Here is a 20,651-nt window from a genome sequence, read left to right as displayed (position 1 = left end):
TTTCTTGTTAGTCTTGAAGCCTTCCTCAATTTCATTTTATTATAATGTTAGTTCCTAGCTCACCTATAGCTGGTGGGTAACGTTCCATCCTCTTCCACCTCGATTCCATCATATTATATTGTTGGCTCTTATCTATATATAGCTAAAGGGTCACAATCCATCCTTTGAATTTCTATCATCCTTCTCGCCGACGACAACTATCCTTCACCATTTTCGTTACATCCATTCAACCATTATCACCAGCACACTTCTTTCATTTGCAAACCACTTCAAATCTATCCATATCCTTTTCAATTTCATTCTTTATTTGTTTATCTCATATTTACAACGTTAATTTTGCACTTATTGAATCATTTCAAGCACTGCGGAGTTTCTTACTCGAATTGTAGTAATCATAGTCGTAATCGTGTTTAACAGTTGCAAAACGAGGCATTAACATTGATTGGAAAATATTAAGTAAAAAAATAATCAAATATAACTATAATCGTGTCGTGGTATTAATCATTGTCTTAGAAGAGAATTCGTCCCGATGTGAGTAATCACTACAATAGACGAATGCCCCCCCCCCCCTCTCAGATTAGCACAACCCTTCAAATTCCGTACACCCGAAAGATGGAGTGAACTCTAGTGATGTTGTTCTTCTTTCAACTCAAAATAACACTCAAGGAAAAGTTTCAAAGAGCATCTCGAAAGTAAATGTTATTTGTTTATAGAATGATATAGGATGAGTAAAATTTAAATAGATTAAATAGTGATAGTAAAAATGTCATTCCATTCAACAATATGAATTTACTATTTAAAATTAAATTAAATAACAATAAAATGCTTTAATTCTGAGCATTAACAACATTGAGTATTATTGTTCAAAACTATTGTTGTTTCTTGGGTCTCATTTTTTTAATAGAAGAGTTTGTTTAATTGCAGAAGATACATTATACAATAAAATATCCTTAAAGATAATGTCTTGTGAATGTCTCTGGCTATTTATCTCATATCTTGATTCGTCAATTCAGTGTAATATTTCCAACAATTGATACCCTTATGCATATATATGAATACCTATAAAATTTGATACGAAATCTTAATATTTGGCTTGTTTAAATTATAATTGCTATGATTTTTTAAATTATTTATAGTATGATTCATGTGTCTTGGTATATTCTTTGATATGAACATTAAAAGTGTTTAAATTTAATCTAAATTTGATTCGTTCTATTTTGACGTCTTAATGTAATAAAGGAGACATAATATAAGGTAGAGAAGATATATGATCTTGGTTGCACAGCGAAGGGAAATCCAACAGGCATACCAATATTTTATATAAACAAAATCATACATAAAAAGGAATCCTAACGAAATTGGAACCATAAAACATCATCAATATACATTGGTTTATTAGATTTACATTATAACAAAACTTCATCCACACACACACTCTATTGGAATCTTAGAAGATTCAAAGGAACTAATTTTTCATCTTTGAATCGATCTAGGTCTGTAAACGAACCGAACTAACACGAACATAAATATATTCATGTCTGTTCGTTTACATGTCTAAATCAACCCAATCACATCTTCTTTCATGCCCTTTTTCCCTGCTTCTTTTTTTCCATAGAAATAGTCAATATAGGCCAACTAGAGATATCCTCTTTCCTTGCAACGGTTGATAGCATCATCATACATTTCCTCGACCCCATAATTATATTTAAAACCTGTATCCAATAATTTCTTTGATGACACCCCAGGATTTTTTCTACCTTTGATTTCTGCTAAGGATCTGTCAAAGCAAGAACAAGTTAGGGGAAACTGTTTTGATGCTACTGCATGAATATTACAACGAAAGTTTGAAATTGTCTGGGAAAGATGCAAAGGAAGAGAGGTTCACTTACTCAAGTGTCGGAATTGAGAACTGTGGGTATCTGCCACCAAGAAATTTAGACAACTTTTGAAGACTCACGGTGTTTGAAGAACAATTGTATCTCCCTTTCGCATCAGGATATTCAAAAACGAAAATATGTGCCCTTGTCACGTCATCAACATGCACCAATGATGTATTCAAAAGAAAACTATATTCGGAATGGTTCCCTGTAAAATTATTTACTTTCACTGTCTCAGTGTGTTGCAGAAAACCAAAAACTAATAGATGTAGATTACCCATTGGACTTAATTAATTTTAAAATGATAATTAAACAAGAAATCAGGTTATTGTTGTAGCGGAAAACTTTGAACCAAATTAAAATGTTAATAGAAAAAACTATTTCATATACCACTTAGTTTTGTTTATTGACTCGTTTATACCACTAAACTTAAGAGTTTATATTGGAGTTCAAAGGGCTTTTGGGTTCAAATCATATTAGGAACAATTTAATTTAAATTTTTGTCTTAAAAAACGATGTCGTTTTGGTCTGTTTTAAGCATCAAACAGCCGCACTAAAACATTATTGTTCTGATGAAGAAACCACACGTCAGCAACCGTTAGCTACGTCATCATTCTGTTAGTCACTTAATTATAGAATGACATAATTAAATGTAAAACTAAAATTCAATATTATAATTTACAAAATTAAAATTTCAGTAGTAATTTAAATGAACCGACTGACAGTTAAATGGTACCTGAAATAGTATTTCCAATATTAATATAGGCCGAAATAGAAATGGTGGAACAAGTAGGTAGCATGTACCAAAGACCAGGGCCAAAGATGAGCGCACTGAGCCAGGGAACTTGGGGCATATGAAAGGACCAACAACAAGACTAGGAATCACTGTCACCACATCCAGTCCATGTTCTGCACCAAAATCAAGAGCCGCCCTTTCTGTCAATGTTTTGGAAATCGAGTAAGAACGAAAGCTTGGGGTTTCATTTTCTCTAATGAAATCCACATCAGACCAAAAATTCTCATCCATCATGTCCGAATCCTGACCGTTGTGTACGACGGTGGCTACACTAGAAGTATAGACAACTCTCTTCACCGTTTTTGATTTCAAGCATGCTTTCAAGATGCCTAGAGTTCCATTGATTGCCCTTTCAGTTATGATTTCCTCAGGTTCTTTGTACTCGAAATCGACAGGAGTAGCAACATGGAACACTCCTTTGCTCCCCTCAATGGCCGCATCGAAGCTATCGGGATCATTAAGATCTGCACTGCAGATTTTGAGCTTTTCGGCTGCACCTGGCAGATTGGTGAGGAAACTAAGGTCTCTTTTGTTACCCGGATCAGGTCTAACAGTGGTACGAACAGAGTAACCCTCTTCCAAAAGCCTCTTGATCAGCATTGAAGCTATGAACCCCGTACCTCCCGTCACACACACTATTCCCTTAACAGCTTCCATTACTATTTAGTTTTATCTTTTTTTCACAATACCATATCAGGATATTTGCATAAAAAATAAATTATGAAACGGCTCTAAATTAAAATATATATAATCTTGAGGTTTTGCTTGTTATTTATAATAGTTTCTGTAGGTTGGTGTCTTGGTATTTTCCGTTTGCAGATATTTGTGTGGTCACTGGTGTAAGTTTAAAGGCAAATTTCTTATCCATCTATCTTTCACGACTCTAGCGTCTTAATCGTACTGTCAAAGCCATAATGGTTTTGTTTTCTTCCTTAAAGTTCACTATGTCAAGACAAATGTAGGAGAAATGTCCATTTTGATGCTGAATTGGGAATGCGTGTGCGATGACGTCTCAAATTTAGCATGCTCACAAAAAGAAAATCTCAATTTAATCACACATATTCATCGTTGACGTAGACACTTGTTTTATCCGGCCGAAATCGTTAATATTATTATTATTAATTATTATTACTATTATTGTTATTTTTTTCTTTTACATGCCCAAATCAGGCCCTACTCAATTAAAGGCCAACCGGCCCAAATCCAATCCCAACAAAATCCAAAATCACTAGGGTTCCTAGGGTTTCCAAGAGCTGCCGCAGCCAGCAAGAGAAGACTCACGCCGTCGCCACTGTTTCGGCCACCCATTCCCATCATCCGGCCGCTGCCGTTCAACCACTTCATCACCATAATCTCAGGCAAACAATAACAACCAAATCAGAAAAAAAAATCAAAAAACCCATTAAAGAAATAATAAAAATCCCGAAAAAACTGGACATAAATGGTTGGGTTAGAGCAATCATCATTCCTAGGCTATAGCCATCACCAAACATTCAAAAGGGAAGAAATATATCAGGTAGCAACAGGAAAAAGAGGGGGCGGTTCAGAGAAAAAAAGAAGAAGAAAAGAAAGAAAAAAATAGAATGAAAAAGAAACGAAACAAAAAAGAGGAAAAGGAGATAGTTTACCTCGGTCTTTACTTTGTAGGTGACGAAGTGTTTTGTCAAACATCGAAGGTAGTTACTTTTTTTTTATTTTTTTTGGGTTCGATTTGGGGAGTTTTAGGTTTGAGGGTTTAGTTTTGGGTGTTTAGGGAGTCGTCGGCCCCTTGTCGGGGCTGTTTGGGTGGTGACCGGAGGTTTTTTTTTTTGCAAGAAAAAAAAAAAAAAAAAAGAAAGTTGAGAGAGAGGAGAGAACGGTTGGAAAATAAATGAGAAAGGGTTTCAGTCGAGGAGGGTAAAAAAGAAGTATTTATACCCCCAAATACGTCGTTTTAGCGTTCTAGGCCTTTCCTGAAATTCACACATTATATGTTTATGCGGGGAGGTTTCCAAAGTTTGTAAGGTTTCGTTTTAGTCATTGAAAATTTTGGGTTGTAATGCTCTAAGGTTTAAATTAGTGCAATTTAGTCATCGTTTTGAGAATTTTTTTTAGTGTTTCAAAATTTGTCCTTTTATTTTACGCTTGTTATAGTTCAGTCAACTTAAGTTATTGGTTTTTTCTTATTTTAATTTTCAGCTTGTAATTTTAAATGCTTTTATTTTAGTCTCGCTTGTTGCCTGATTCTTATATTAGTACTTATATTTGGTGTAATTTATCCTTTCAGTCCTTGTTCTTTGCTACGGTTTCCATTTTGCCACTAAATTTTTCGTTGTTTATCTTTTAGCCATTTTTAGTATTTTTGTTCAACTTACTATTATTTATATTCAAGCATGCAATATCCACATTATTTCATTTTAGATTCTTGTTGACTTTCCTTCTAGCATGGTACACATCGTTTATATTAATGTGTATATAATTTTATTTATAATACCATTATGTGTATGCGTGTACTTGATGTTTACCATCATTTCTCATACTTTATAACATTTATATATGTGTGTGTATTATATTATGCATGTTATATACGTTGAGGTTTATATTGCTAATATATATATATATATATATATATATAATGGCCATGGTTCCATTTCACTTATTATATAGGTACATTAATTTTAATAGATAAGGATAAAATATTAATGCATTACTTAAAGTATGTTTCAAAATATTATACATGTGCAAATGATCACTTGAACATATAGATCTAGGTCCTTTTATTTATTTGTGTGGCATCCTTTAATTAAATTGCATGAAAAATATATAAAACCTCATAAACATTAATTGACTCAAATCGAAATAATTTGACTAAGAGTAATATTCGTTCATTTTAGGATTATTGTGAAGTGACTGTCTTAACATATAAGAACGTTGTTTTCGATCATTTTAAAATGAAATTGTATCTCATTAAGTGAAACCTTAAAAATTTACTACAGTTAAAATTTGGGAATGAGAGAAAAAAAAATGTTTGTCAATTTAAATTCTTTGAGAAAATATCGTTAGAACTTATAAAAGATCTGATCTCAACGTCTTTAAATAATTGAATATCCTTCTTCTTTCTAAAAGGATTTATAAATTATAATTCATATTTAATTTTTATTTTTATCATCATTTATGCATTCGAAATAATAATGAATTTTAGAAGAAATAGTAATATTTCTTTATTTTGACTGGAGTAAGAAATGTTTGCTTTAAGGCAAGAGAGGTTGTTTTTTCTTGATAGGAAATAATTAAATATTATTATGTTTCGTCCTAAATTCAAAGGATATTATTTGTACGGTTCTTTAAATAAATTAAACTCGAATTCATAAATTTCATTGCAAAGACAACTAATTAATCGACTAGATACCAATTTAGGGCGTTGTAGGGGTGCTATTCCTTCCTCCACGCGTAATCGACTCCCGAACTCAAATTTTTGGTAACACAAACCATAAATTTGTTGTTTTAATTAAAATTAAAATTAATATTTTTATAATATATTTTTGGGTGCCCAATCACACCCTAATTAAAAATTGGTGACGACTCCTCAAACCATGTTTTATTTTGATTTTTAAAAGGAAACACCAAATTAATCGAGACGAGATTTTTTTTAAATCACTTAAAAATTAAATTTGTTTTTCAAAAAATCATTTCGACAGCTTGGCGACTCCACTGGGGACTATTTTTTAGAGATTCAAGCTATTAGTCAATTAATTATCTTTGCAATAAAAATTACAAGTTCGTTCTAATTTAGTTTTTGAGCCCTTGCTATGTTTAAATAAATTTTATGTTTATAATTTGATTAACCACTAAATAGTTGTACCCGTTTGTTTACTAATGTTTTTAGAATAAATGTGTCTTAAATATAATTGGGGAATAAGTTTGGTGTGTTGTGTGATTGTGTGTTTTTTCGCTTTTCCTGACACATTGTGCACTTGCATTATCATAACATGAGCTAAAACCCCGCTCCATCCTATTTAAGTTTGGAGTGAGAAACTACTCCCTCGTGTGGTTTTCACCTCCGTATGGGATAGTGGATCGCTCTTGGGGCTCACACTTTATGGCCCTCGTGATGCTTTTCACCTCCGTATAGACATAAGGAGGCGTGTCCCCTCGAGTTGAACTCGATTTGAAAGCCTATAATGGGCCATGATTGAGGGTCTGTAGCCCAAGTGAGCACCGACAAGGATAATTCGAGAACCTTTTGCTTTAAAGTTGAACCCAACATATAGTGAACCTAGAACCCGAAGCTTTGTAGAGCCTAACCTAAACCTTAAGAATCCCTTGAGGAGAATACAGAAGGAAAAACTTTTTTGAGTCTTTTAATTTTTGTAGTATAATTTTGTTCTCTAAATAAATGCATAAGACTAGAGATCATGTGATTAGGTTTATATTTTTTTCGAATAAGCATGCGAACTAAATGGTATCATGTTAGGATTTTTATGCTAAACAAAGCATGGGGGTAGAAATCATGTTTGGGTAGGATCTGCTAAAGCATGATTGGGTAGACAGCATGTGAGGGTAAGCTTTATTGAGAAACTATATTATGTCCGATTAATTTCTTTATGATTACTGACTAATTTTCTTTTGCTTTTTTTATTTTATTTTGTCTATATTTTTGCATTGTACTAATAATTCCATGGCGTTGATCCGTGATCGATGTCCATATAGAAGGCTAGTAATATGGAACAAAGGATTCAAAAAGAGGTAGAAGACAATGCAGATGTTCTGAGATGGTCCGAGCAGTCTCAGCTTACAAATGGAGATAACTTACGGCCTGGATACGTGATAGATCTGATTAGGTACACCCACATCAGTGTCCATCAAAATGACTTGATTGAGCAAAATGATATATGGGAAAAATGGGAAACAATCGATAAGTAGTTGTTTTATCAACTCTATGGTGATATCTCTTATCTCCTAGATGTTCCAATTGATCAAAATTTATTTAGAGCTCTTGCGAAGTTCTGGAATCCCGCCTACGATTGCTTTACTTTTGGCCGAGTGGATCTAACACCTACCATAGAGGAATATCATGCCTTGATTCATTGTCCAAGATCCCAAGTAGACATGGTGTACACCAAGCCAACAAAACACTCATTATTTCAAAAAGAAGCTAATTTTGATGACTATGATGAGTTAAGAATGGGTCGTAAGAAGCATCAAGAAGAAATGAGATAGTGAATGCATTACCTGGACTGCTCTTAGAGAAGTAATTAATCGTCATCCTGACAAGAGAAAAAATATTGACCTGTTTGCTCTAGGTATTTATGGGCTAGTCATATTTTCGAAGGTCTTGGGACATGTTGATGTGTTAGTGGTTGATTTGTTCGAGAGATTGGATAGACATGTGGATCTTTTTCTGGCTATTTTGGAAGAGACATTTCGTTCCTTAAATTCCTGCAGACGAGAATGAGAAGTACGCTTCATAGGGTGCACACCACTATTGTTAGTTTGGATCCTTAATTACTTCAAACACGTTGAGAAGTCACTTGGTCGAGTGTTTCTATAAGGGTTTTCACCCTTGAAGGATTTTCTTTCTTGAGAATGGAGTAGGGGTTTCACTGAAAAGAAATGGATGGTCATCTTCAAAGATATCCAAGATAGTGATATATTATAGCGCGCTTTCTTGAACATCTCTTCAGACATACTTTATAGGTGTGGAGAGTGAGATTGGGTTCCTTTGCCAGGCATATGGGGTTCTGTAAGATATACTCCTTTACTAGTTTCCAGGCAATATGGGTCAAGATAGTTTATTCCTGCAACTTGGGACTTTTCTAGGTCAGAGTTTGCATTCAAAGGAGAGTAGTATAAGAGTAAAGTCAAAGGGGTTACTGATGCATGGAAGCATACTCGTAGAGTAAATCTCTTCACTTCCAACCTGAAGTTGTCCCAAGAATACGAGGAATAAAGAAGAAATCGATTTAATGATAATATCAGTCAATCCCAAAAATTATTAGCATGTGGAAGAATATCTTAGAGTTGTAATATCTCCATAGAATTAGCCAGGCGTGATTTTGAGGCTGAAAGAAAGCAATGGAAATAAACATTACAAAAGATGGAAGATAATGTGTACCAAAAAGAATTAGAAATTGATATCTAAAAAAGTCGAGTTGATTGGATTGAAAAAAAATAAAATCAACTCCGATTAGATTTTGATGACCTCCAGCTGTCATACCAATGAATGGTAAAAACTATGATGGCCACTAGCTCAAGTAAAATGCCTGCTGAATGGATGCAAGATGTGGCAAGTTTAAAAAGAGAAGTTGGGGAAAGCAACGAATAGCTCAAATAAAACAAACATCAAGTGAAGCTACTTTCAAAAGAAAAGAATGCATCAGAACAACAACTACAAGAGAGTAGATCCCAATATGTGAAACTAAAGGGTAGAGTATTGGGTTTAGAGTCTGCTTTATGACGATATCAAGGTCAAGAAGGCGGTTCAAGCCATGGGGAAGCTGAAAACTTGAGGAAGCGTGTGAATGAACTTGAGGTTATGTTTCAAGATTTTCAGAAAAGGGCAAATGAACTGTCGATAGTCCCCTATGAGGGAGCTATACAGTGACATTGTCGATAGGAACATGCCCAATGGAGAGTTAAGAAAATGGATGACCTCAACGCAAGCTACCTAGAACATGCTCAATGAGTGGCTCAGTACTTAGTTGACTTAGCATATGAAGCTACTACTGTAAGTGAAGGATTGGAGCCCGATACTGAAGAAGCTCAAAGGATTTTAGAATTACCTGGGCACTTGCAACAATTAGGGGATATAGCTCAGATCTATATGTGATATGTTTAAGCCTTGTAATCAAACTTTGTTTCTAATATAAAAAAATGTTCTAAGGAATCGTTCCAAAATCAACACCTTGCATTTTTGCATCTATATTTTACTTTCTGCATTGCATTTTATTCATTAATAGTCATATTTTTCATATTCATTATTAAAAAGACAATATGGCAAAATTTTGGAAACTTTCAAGCACCCGTACATTACTTGGAAAAAGGCAATAGACGAGAGAATCACTCAAATTGAGAGAACTCGTCTAGAAATACATGAGAGTTTAAGGAGAGATCAAGAAAAGATCTGTGAAAAAATGCTGAAATCCTAAAATGATATGATGGAGAAACTTGCAAACATGTTAGAAGGAATACAAATCGAGAAGAGACTCCAATTGTCGGTGCTACTGCCGAAGAACCTTTGTACTCCGGACTTTGAACTATGGGTGAATCGTATAAAGGATCTAATTGTTGGTGCCACCGAAGAACCTTTATACTCTCCTGGCTTTACACTACCCTATGTTGGAACACAACAAGGAACGACTGCTCAGCCAAGAAGAATGCACATAAACTTACCCAGCACCTTCGTAAACCCATATCAAGTTGAAGATGTCCCATATTTTGATGAGGAGGGTCGAAAAGAGCAGAACAAGTAGCTAGAAAAGAAATAGAAACAGTTGGAAGAGGAAATCAAGGCTACAAAAAAGAACACTAGTATGTACAGGATTGATGCTAAAGAGCTAAATCTAGTTCCTGATTTAGTGCTACCTCTCAAGTTCAAAGTTTCAAATTTTGAAAAATTCGATGGCACGAGATGTCCCTATGCTTACATCACTAAATTCTATAGGAAAATGACCACTTATGTAGGGGATGATCAACTATTTATCCATTACTTCCAGGAGAACTCAACAGGTTCAGCCACCCGTTGGTACAATCAGTTGAGTAGGGCTCACATTAAGTCATGGAAGGATTTGTCTAAAGCTTTTCTAGAGTAATATAAGCACGTAAAGGATGTGAGGCCTATCGAATCATGCTGCAGAACATAGAGAAAAGATCTAATCATAGCTTCAGACATTATGCTCAATGGTGGAGGGATGTGGATGTACAAGTCCATCCACCACTTGAATAAGAGGAAACCAACATGCTCTTTATAAACTCTTTAAGTGATCTTTTCATCGGCCACCTCATAGGAAACTCATCCAAGAGTTTTGTTGATTTGTTTACAGCAGGGGAGATGGTCGAAATGACAATTATGAGTTGGAGGCTTGATGAAGGTGAGTCTAGAAAGAAACTATCATCGAAAAATAAGGATAACGAAGTTAATAACGTGAGGAAGTATGAATCCAATAATATCACTGTGTCTCGACCTCAAGCACAGGATCATCCACACATAATTCTGTCAGGCAAAATGCAAGGGACCAAGATAAGAGAAAGAAGCTTCAGTTCAATCCAATCCTCATGTCCTACAAGGAATTGTTTCAGATTTTATATGATAAACATGTGGTTTCACCTTACCATACATCACCATTGTAACCTCCCTACCCTAAATGGTATGACGCTAATATCCAATGTGAATATCACGTAGGGGTTTCAGGGCATTCAATAGAGAATCGCAATGCCCTTAATAAGATTATCCAAAGAATAAGGGAAAAGAATGTCATCAACTTTGGTGATAGTGAGCAACCAAATATGGCTTAGAACCCAATGCCAAACCATGTAGGTACAAGGGTCAATACAATTACTGAGGAAACTGAAAAGAAGATCATAACAAGGGTGAGCGAGGTAAAATCACCTATGTACTAAATATTGGGTCAGATGATCAAGGCAGACTTGTTAGTCTCTAACGTGGTCGTTAAACAAGTTGAGAGTAAGTGTGCAAGCTAATATCACAACTGTGAGGGTCACACCATACAAGACTATTCTAAATTTTGAGCTATGGTGCAAAGAATGATGGATGACAAAGAGATGGAATTTTACAAAGAAGTTGTTGAAGAAGAAAATGCAGAGGTTTATGCATCTGAAGTGTCTCTAAGGGGTGTTTACAGCACCAATTTTCCTTTAGTCATCACACTAAAAATTCATGTGGCAAAAAAAAGTAACTCCTAAGGTGGTAACCACACCCCCATCTCCATTCTCTTACAAAGAGAACAAACAAGTTCCTTGGAGATATGAGTACAAAAATAGGTGATGTGGAGAAAGAGAACCAAAACGTGGATGAATAGACTATTTTACTAGGAGTAGGAGATGTTACTCTCCCAATCAGCCCAAAGAACCTGAGAAACGACCTACCAATGACAAGGGGAAAAAGGTTTAATTACTTTTGAAAGAGGATGAGTCAGTCATTAACGAGCCTGTGACAGAAAACAAGGTTGTAGAATTTCTAAAAAAATTTAAACTTAGCGAATATAGTATTGTTAAACAGCTACAAAAGCTACCTGCTCACATCTCGATACTTGTTATTCTATTGAGCTCTGAGGAACACCGATACTCTTTTTTCAAAGTCTTGAATCAAACTTTCGTGCCAAAGGACTTACCCGTGGACAAGCTAGATAGATTGGTTGCAAATATTCAAGATGATAATTTTATCTCCTTTTTCGATGAAGATATACCGTCTGGGATGATTGGTGATCGTTTGTAAATGTATATGCTAAGGCAACCAAATCTGTGCAAGTGCACACAATCAATGCAAGTAATATAGTAGTGAGTTGAGTTATCATCTCCTCAGGAATTGGTGGAAATTTTTTATGTTTTACTACACCTAGAACTAGATGTCACGAGCTAGTCCTGAAATTCTTGTCGAAACAGAAAACAAGTAGTATCAGAAGATATATCCAAATGGAAAAGTATTGTCAAGACAAGAAATATTATGAAGTATGGTGTGCAGAAAAGTTTGGTTGAGGTCAGGGAAATTTGCAAGAGTAAACAAATAAAAATTGTCAAGGCAAATAGAAACATCGAGTTTAATATATTCAGGAAAAACCTCACACAATCAGACTTCTTACGGAGCACTTAGGTTGGTTTTGCTATGGTGAAAAGTTATTTTATGTCTCGAATGACTTATTGTACTATACTTAGGTTGCTCGATAGGATTACTGGAATATTCAAGGACGGTTTCTACGATAATACTACTCAGCGTGAACTACAACCCTTGGTTTGTCAAACTATTGATGTGACAATACCCCTCAGTGTAAACTACAGTCTTTGTCTATCCTACTCAAGTAGTTACCCCTTTTAGCCGAATAAAACCCTCTCCTTATCTCTAAGGAGGATTAAAATGTCACCATCCCAGATTAGTTATGTTGTTCACGTAGATCTACCCTAACTCTCTCGATATTAGGCATTTATTCCTAAAAAAATGGCAATCTCTTGAAAACTATTACAAAGTCTAGAAATATTTTGTCGAGGCACCAAGCAATCTCTCAAAAGCTCTTACAGTGTCAAGGCAAAATATTAAAATAATAAACAAAACAACATTAAGAATAAGCAAACTTTATCATTCATTAACATTCAAATAACATTTCATCAAAACAATAACCAACACCAAGTAAAATAGTTCATGGTGCGGTAAATATCATCCAGAAGTTAAACATTCGATACAAGCCCTTTAAGTGAAATGGAAATTAAGAACAAAGAAAGAAACATTCCCAAACAGAGCTCTGTTGTGACATTCTGGCCACCACCATGCCTGCTCCAGCAGCCAGCCTCTCTCGAGGGCCAGACCACTGCTCTGATGAAGCCCGGCTATGGAGGGCACCAAGGATGGTCGAGTTGGGGAACGGTGAAAATAAGTTGCTGCAGCCGCTTACTCCAAGCCTAGGGTAGATCCTCTCCTTGATTGTCTCCCATTTTGGAGAGTTGTAATGAGGTATTTATAGTGGAAATTTCTAGGGTTTTGTGTCCTTTGAAATTCCCTAAATACCCTCGTTGACTTACCCATTTTATGAATGATATAGCATCTGGAAGTGGCCAATTTCCTTGAAAAGGGCATGATTACACGTGAGAATGAAGTTGGGCAAATGGCGTCAGCAGTTGTTGAGCCACGTCGGATCTACAAAATAAATCTTGCCTCAACAAGAAAAAATTATTCCTCACTGTCGTCTTCCTATGTTCCTCTAGCCCTAGGAAATTGTTTTGTCTCGAAAAATAAATTTTTCCTTAGTTATTTCCTGTATCAACATAGCCAACAAAGAACCTTCCTTCTCAGCAGCATCAATTAAGCCAAATAAATCTTGCCTAGGCAAAATTTATTCACCATATGAAAATATGACCTAAATGCAACTAAATGAAACTAAAATGCTATTACAACAGCTTTTAGACACACAATAACTTAAGTAAAAAGATACAAAACATAAGCCTTTTTACGGAGTTATCAATTGGCAGCCACAAAGCTCTACGTATCACTATTAGATGCAAGGGGCATGTTTTATCTTGAGTACTAGTTGAAAATGCCTCTGCGTTGAATGTAATGTCATTGGTAACCATGAAGAAGTAGCCTATTGAAAGTACACATATGAGGAATTACCAGAGTGTCATTCGAGCATTTGATGGAACGAAAAGAGAACTGCTAGGAAAGATTAGCATCCCTCTAACTATCTACCCATTTACTTATAAGGTCTAGTTCCCTGTCATGGACACTATGCCTACCTATAATTGTATACTTGGAATGCCTTGGATCCAGTAAGAAGGGCCAGTTCTATCCACGCTATATTAAAAACTCAAATTCGTGATTAAGGGGAAATTGATATGCATCAATACTGAGGAATACATTATTGATTATGTGTCCACTATTTCCCTTTATATTGAAATAGAAGAAGAAGTTATTGAATGTTCGTTCATATCCCTGGAATTTGTTAATGCCATATTTGTAGCTGAGGAGATGAAGATATCAAAGCCTAGACTGTCTAATTGTACTTGAATGGAACTAAAGCTGACTCTAGGAAACGGAGCCAAAGTTGAAAGAGGGCTAGGGAGCCGCCTACAAGGATCTGTTAATCTAGTTTTTTTCACTACCGAAAGAGGTCGCTTTGGCTTAGGTTATCAGCTAACCTTGAGGGAAAATTGAAGGGAATCCAAAAGAGCCAGGAAATGATAATAGGAAGGTTAGTATGAGAGGATCTTAAGAGGGAGCCAATGACTTTCCCGCCACTACATGAGACCTTTGTATCTGGAGGTCATATGTTTCATGGAAGCCAACCAGCTAAGGAACCAATTGTTGAGGATGCCTTGGGAGATTTGAGTATTGATGTGATATTAGATGATGAGGCTGAGGAAGGAAGAGCTGTAGGCATCTATCCCGTACTACCAGGCTTTGTACAAAACAATTGGACTATAGAGGAGTTACCTATAGTTTACAAAACGTTTTCAAAGTAATACGCGAAAACTTTCCTTATTTTCTAAACCCGGGACAATATGTGATCTTTTGTAAAGGGTTAATCTATATGTTATTAATTTTCAATGAAAGATACATTCCTATTAATTCACAAAGTGGAAAATATTCTTCCATGCATTTCTTCATTCCCTATTATTTATGTATTTATTATTTCATTTTATTTATCTTGATATGGGATAGATTCTCCTGTATGTGTATATGTATATATATATCATCATGTTCATTATTCTTTCAGGGCCTCAGATATCAATAGTATGAATGTCGATGACACTGACCTAGAGATTGATTTTGAGTTGCCCATATGTCAATGGGAAATTGAGGATTGTGATAATGATGAGGAATGTGGCTTACCTTCTGAATGGCTAAAAATGGTGGGCAAGGAAGATAAACAAATTCTTCTTCATGAAAAGCCCACTAAAAACTTTGAATCTGGGATCATATGAAGATAAGAAAGAAATAAAGATTGGCACTACCCTATCTGCTGAGGGACGACAGAGTTTGATTGAACTACTTTGAGAGTACAAAAATGTGTATAATTGGTCATATGAGGACATGTCTGGTTTAGATACTGAGTTGGTGGTACATAAATTACCGATAAAGCCAAAGTGTAAACCTGTGCAAAAAAAGATCAGAAGGATGAGACCCAAGATGCTGTTGAAAATTAAAGAAGTAAAAAAACAATTCGATGTTGGTTCCCTTAAAGTGGCCAAGTATCCTGAGTGTGTGGCAAATATTGTTCCAGTACCAAAGAAGGATCAGAAAGTTCGTATGTGTGTTGACTACAGAGATCTCAATAAGGCAAACCTAAAAGATAATTTTCCTTTGCCACACATTGACACACTGGTGGACAATACTGTTGGAAATTCTATGTTTTCCTTCATGGATGGGTTCTCTGGTTACAATCAAATAAAGATGTGCACTGAATATTTGGAAAAAAAAATACGTTTGTCACCATGTGGGGCACATTTTGCTACAAGGTGATGATGTTTGGGCTAAAAAATGCAGGGGAACATACCAGAGAGCCATGGTAACATTGTTTCATGACATAATACATAAGGAAGTAGAATTTTACATCAATGATATGATTGTAAAGGCCAAAATAGAGGAAGAACATGTTGGGAATTTAAGGAAACTCTTCCAGAGATCGAGGAAATGTCAACTGAAACTCAATCCAAGTAAGTGTATTTTTGGGGCGATATCTAGAAAGCTCATGGGTTTGTAGTTAGTAAAAAGGGGATTGAAATAGATCCAGATAAGGTCAAATCTATTGAAAATTTACCACCCTCATAAACACAAAAAGAAGTTTACTTGGGACATTAAATTACATTGCTCAGTTTATTTTATAATTGACTGAGAAATGTGACCCCATTTTTAGCCTTCTCAACAAAAATAACCTAGGGTATGGAGTGATGATTGCCAAGATGTTTTTGAAGCAATTAAGCTATATTTGTCAAATACCCTAGCTTAGTGTCACCTATCTCATGCAAACCATTAATTCTCTACTTGTCAGTCTTCGAGAATTCAATGGGGTGTGTATTAGGACAGCAAGACCAAACTGAGAAAACAGAGAGAGCAATTTAGTACCTCAATGAAAAGTTTACTGACTGCGAGGCAAGATACTCATCAATCGAAAAGTTATGTTGTGCTTTGGTTTGGACTACTCGAAGGCTCAGGCGATATATGTTGTATCACACCACTTGGTTGATCTCTAAACTTAACCCTTTGAAATATCTGATAGTGTACCGGCTCTGTCTAGAATATTGATTCGTTGGTAGCTTTTATTGTCCGAGTTTGAGATTCAATATGTGAGCCAAAAAGTAGTTAAAAAACGTTCTATAGTAGATTTATCGCAAGTAGGGCTTCTGAAGATTATGAACCATTGAGTTTTGATTTCTCAGATGAAGATTTGATGACTATTTTAGTTGTAGAGGCATTTACTTCTACTAATGAACATTGGAAGTTGAACTTTGATGGTGCTTGGAATGCTTTGGGGTATAGAATTGGGGCAATTTTGGTCTCACCTAGTAGAGAACACTATCCTTTCACTATTCAGTTGAATTTTGATTGCACAAACAACATGGCTGAGTATGAAGCTTGTGTTTTGGGTCTTAGAGTTACCATTGAGTGAAAAGTAAAACACTAAAAGTATATGAGGATTCATCTCTAATTATTTATCAACTCAGAGGTGAATGGGAAACAAAAGATCTCAAGTTGGTGGAATCTCATAAATTGTTCATAAAGTTTATCAAAGAATTTGAAGAAGTGACATTCCATTACCTCCCCAGATAAGAGAATCAAATTATGGATGCCCTATCCACTTTGGTAGCAGTCTTTAAAGTAAATGAGTATTCAAATATGATGCCCATTGAGATGCAAGCTTATGAGTATCCAGCCCATTGCTATAGCATACAAGAGGAAGAAGATGGAAATCCCTGGTAGAATGATACTTACAATACATCAGATATCAAAGTTATCCTGAGCAGGCAACCGAAAAAGACAAAAGAACTATTAGAATGATGGTTGCAGGGTATGTGCTTAATGGAGAGATCTTGTTCTAGAAAAGTCTGGATCAGGTTCTATTGAGGTGTGTGGATGCCAAAGAAACTAAAATGATCATTGAAGAATTGCATGAGGAAGTGTGTGGTACCCTTGCCAATGGACATGCCATGGCTAGACAAATAATGAGATTTGGGTATTATTGGTTAACCCTGGAGACTGATTGTATTAATTATGCCATAAAATGTCACAAGTTCCAGATTTATGGAGAGAAAATACATACCCCTCATAATTCATTGGTTGTGATGATAGCTCTGTAGCCATTCTCTATGTTGGGCATGGATGTCATTGGATAAATCTCGTCCAAGGCTTCAAATGGTCATTGTTTCATCTTGGCGATAATAGACTACTTCACAAAATGGGTAGAAGTGACTTCCTATGCAAATGTCACTCAGTCAACAGTCTGCAAGTTCTTAAAGAAAGAGATCATTTGTCGATATTGTTTACTAGAAAGAATCATCTCTGACAATGCCTTGAACCTAAAAATAAGATGATGGAATCATTCTATAAGCAGTTCAAGATAAAACATCATAATTCCACCACTTATCTCCCGGAGATGAATAGGGCAGTATAGGCAGCTAATAATAACATCAAGATGCTTATAGAGAAGATGATTGAGATGTATAAACTATCATGAGAAGTTACCATTTTCTCTGTTTGCTTATTGAACTTTGATGCGCACATCAACTAGGGTAACCCCATTTTCTTTAGCCTATGGGATGAAAGTTGTGTTACCATTGAGGTCGAAATTTCTTCGCTTCGAGTTCTATCATAAGTTAAGCTAGATGAAGTATAATAGCTACAAGATAGGTATAACCAAATGAATTTGATTGAGGAGAAAATACTAAAAGCTATTTATCATGGTCAGATGTACCAGAAGCGTATGAAGAGGGCACATGACAAGGAGGTTCACCCACTAGAGTTTCACGAAGGATATTTGGTACTTAAAAAGATTCTGTTGATCCACAAAGATTTCCGAGGTAAATGGATGCCAAATTGGGAGAGATCTTATTTTGTAAAGAAAGCCTTTTCTAGAGGAACTTTGATCCTCACCGAGATGGATGGACCAGAGTTACCTAATCATGTGAACTCCGACCCTTTCAAGAAATACTTTGCCTAAAGAAAAGAAATAAAAGAAAAAGAAATAAAAGAAAAGAAAAAGAAAAAACAAATAAAAAGGGGTTCAAGATAAAAATTCATAAAGGGCGTCTTGAAACCAAAAAAGGTCTCAAGTTGAAAACCTGCAAAGGGTGGCTTGAGTTGTCATTAAAATTCAGGATTCATGTATGGTGGAGGTTCTAAATTGATTTTGAAGTTGAAAGGACTCCTGGTTTAAGTAGTAATATCAAATAGTGACCAGGGTTGGGACTAGAGATTGAAAAAGGATTGAATAACCAGAAAAGAAATTGAGTGCACACGAGATTAAATACTAGTTTATAGAATGTAACATCTAGGGAGTTGATAGTACAACGGTAACTTCATACCCTTGCACATCGTTACAATTCTCGAGATCCCTTTAACAGAAGCTACGCTTGAGTCACTCTCCGGTGTGCCAGTTCAAAAGCATTCATAATATTGATATATGGGGACGCCTACTTAATTTTTTTATTTTTTCGAGTTAAAAGCTTGTCATGTATTTACACACAAAAATTATTTACATTTATATAAATAAAAAGAGGTATTTTTCTTGTTAACACCTTGTTTCAAGCATCCTACTTTGAAATTAAAAACATGTATTTTAACTTGAAAAACATGAGATCATTGTGTATTCTTGTGCAAAAAGTTTTGGAAAAGTGCAGGCATTCTAAAGCTTACAATGGTTTTAGCATAAGTCTTGCATGTTGATGGGCTACAAGAAACTAAAACCTTGGGCTACATAAAGAGTTTTAGCAAGTTGGGGATAATCCAAGATGTTTGTCACTGATTAAGCAATTGGTCATGAATATTGTATGGTTTCAAGAAAGAAAGAAAAACAATATCATACTCAACCAAATTATATGTGATTAGGATTGTTAGTTGGGGTGAACTGGTGGTGATTTTTTGTGCCCAAGATTTGAGTGAATCACAAGGTGGTTGACAAGAGAGGGTTCTCCTTTGAAGATGAAAATATACCAAGAGTTGCATCATTACATACATACTACGCACTAATAGGATCATGACATTCATAAAGTGCATGATGATGATATATGCAATTGAGTACTTACAGGTCTTCCAAAAGAAAACTGAAGGTTGAAGTTGTTGAAACCCCAAGATAAAAGTAACCAATTCAAAGTCTCAAAAAGGGAGAGGTTCAAATGACACTCAAGTCAAGGCAGAGTCATATCTCTGGTGGTTGTGGGACAAGTTTCCACAAGAGAAATTAATTCTCAAAGATTCTCTTGAATTCCAAACCTTCAGGTATGACATTTTCAAATTGTCAAATATATATTAACAAGTGGTAATGCTTAATTTTCAGATTTGATCTTCTTGAGGACAAGAGAAACAAATCAAACATAATTTAATATTCTCTGAAGAGCAGTGAAGTGAATCAACGTTTCCAGATCTAATCTACCCTAAAGAGTAGCATAGCATATCCCCTTTTTCAGATTTGATCTTCCTTGAGGAGCAGTGGAACAAATCAGCCTCGATTCAATCTTCCCTGAAGAGCAGTAAAGTTAATCAACTTTTCTAAATCCGATCTACCCTGAAGAGCAGCGGAACATATCCCCTTTTTCCATATTTGATCTTCCCTAAGGAACAGTGGAAAAATCTACCTCGATTCAATCTTCCCTGAAGAGTAGTGAAGTGAATCAACATTTCTAGATCTGATCTACCCTGAAGAACAGCATAACATATCCTTTTTTTCATAATTGGTCTTCCTTAGGAGTTGTGGAACAAATCTTCCTTGATTCAATCTTCCTTGAAGGGCAGTGAAGTGAATCCAGATCTGGTCTACCCTGAAGAGCAGTGGAGCTGATCCCCTTTTCCATATTTGATCTTCCTTGAGTACCAGTGGAACAAAACTTCCTCGATTTAATCTTCCCTGAAGAGTAGTAAAGTGAATCAACGTTTCCAGATCTGATCTAACCAGAATAGTAGCGGAACAAATCCCTTTTTTTTCTAGATTTGATCTTCCCTGAAGAGAAATGGAACAAATCTACCTCAATTCAATCTTCCCTGAATAGCAGTAAAGTGAATCAAAATTTCTAGATGATCTACCTTGAAAAGCAGCGGAGCAGATCCCCTTTTTCCAGATCTG

General features: G+C 35.5%; 1 protein-coding gene across 1 annotated transcript; it reads right to left on the bottom strand.

The window, feature by feature from the left end:
• Positions 1–1,358: 1,358 nt before the first annotated feature.
• Positions 1,359–3,365, bottom strand: LOC120208226 (vestitone reductase-like). The gene is made up of 3 exons (XM_039207548.1): positions 2,682–3,365; positions 1,890–2,085; positions 1,359–1,777 (listed from the first exon to the last, which is right to left on the bottom strand). The coding sequence occupies exons 1-3, from the start codon at positions 3,328–3,330 to the stop codon at positions 1,636–1,638; spliced, it is 987 nt and encodes a 328-aa protein (XP_039063479.1). The 5' UTR covers positions 3,331–3,365; the 3' UTR covers positions 1,359–1,635.
• Between the last annotated feature and the right edge of the window lie 17,286 nt (positions 3,366–20,651).

The sequence above is a fragment of the Hibiscus syriacus genome, unplaced genomic scaffold, assembly GCF_006381635.1.
Source record: "Hibiscus syriacus cultivar Baekdansim isolate YM2019G1 unplaced genomic scaffold, ASM638163v2 tig00016065_pilon, whole genome shotgun sequence".
NCBI lineage: Eukaryota > Viridiplantae > Streptophyta > Magnoliopsida > Malvales > Malvaceae > Hibiscus > Hibiscus syriacus.
Note: the sequence above shows the minus strand (reverse complement) of the source record. Positions and strands in the feature narration are given on the sequence as shown.

Coding starts and splice junctions, on each gene's coding strand:
- LOC120208226 (XM_039207548.1), bottom strand. CDS start 3,330: ATGGAAGCTGTTAAGGGAATAGTGTGTGTGACGGGAGGTACGGGGTTC. Junction 2,086..2,681: donor ATCTTTGGCCCTGGTCTTTG/GTACATGCTACC, acceptor ATAATTTTACAG/GGAACCATTCCGAATATAGT. Junction 1,778..1,889: donor TTCTCAATTCCGACACTTGA/GTAAGTGAACCT, acceptor TTGCTTTGACAG/ATCCTTAGCAGAAATCAAAG.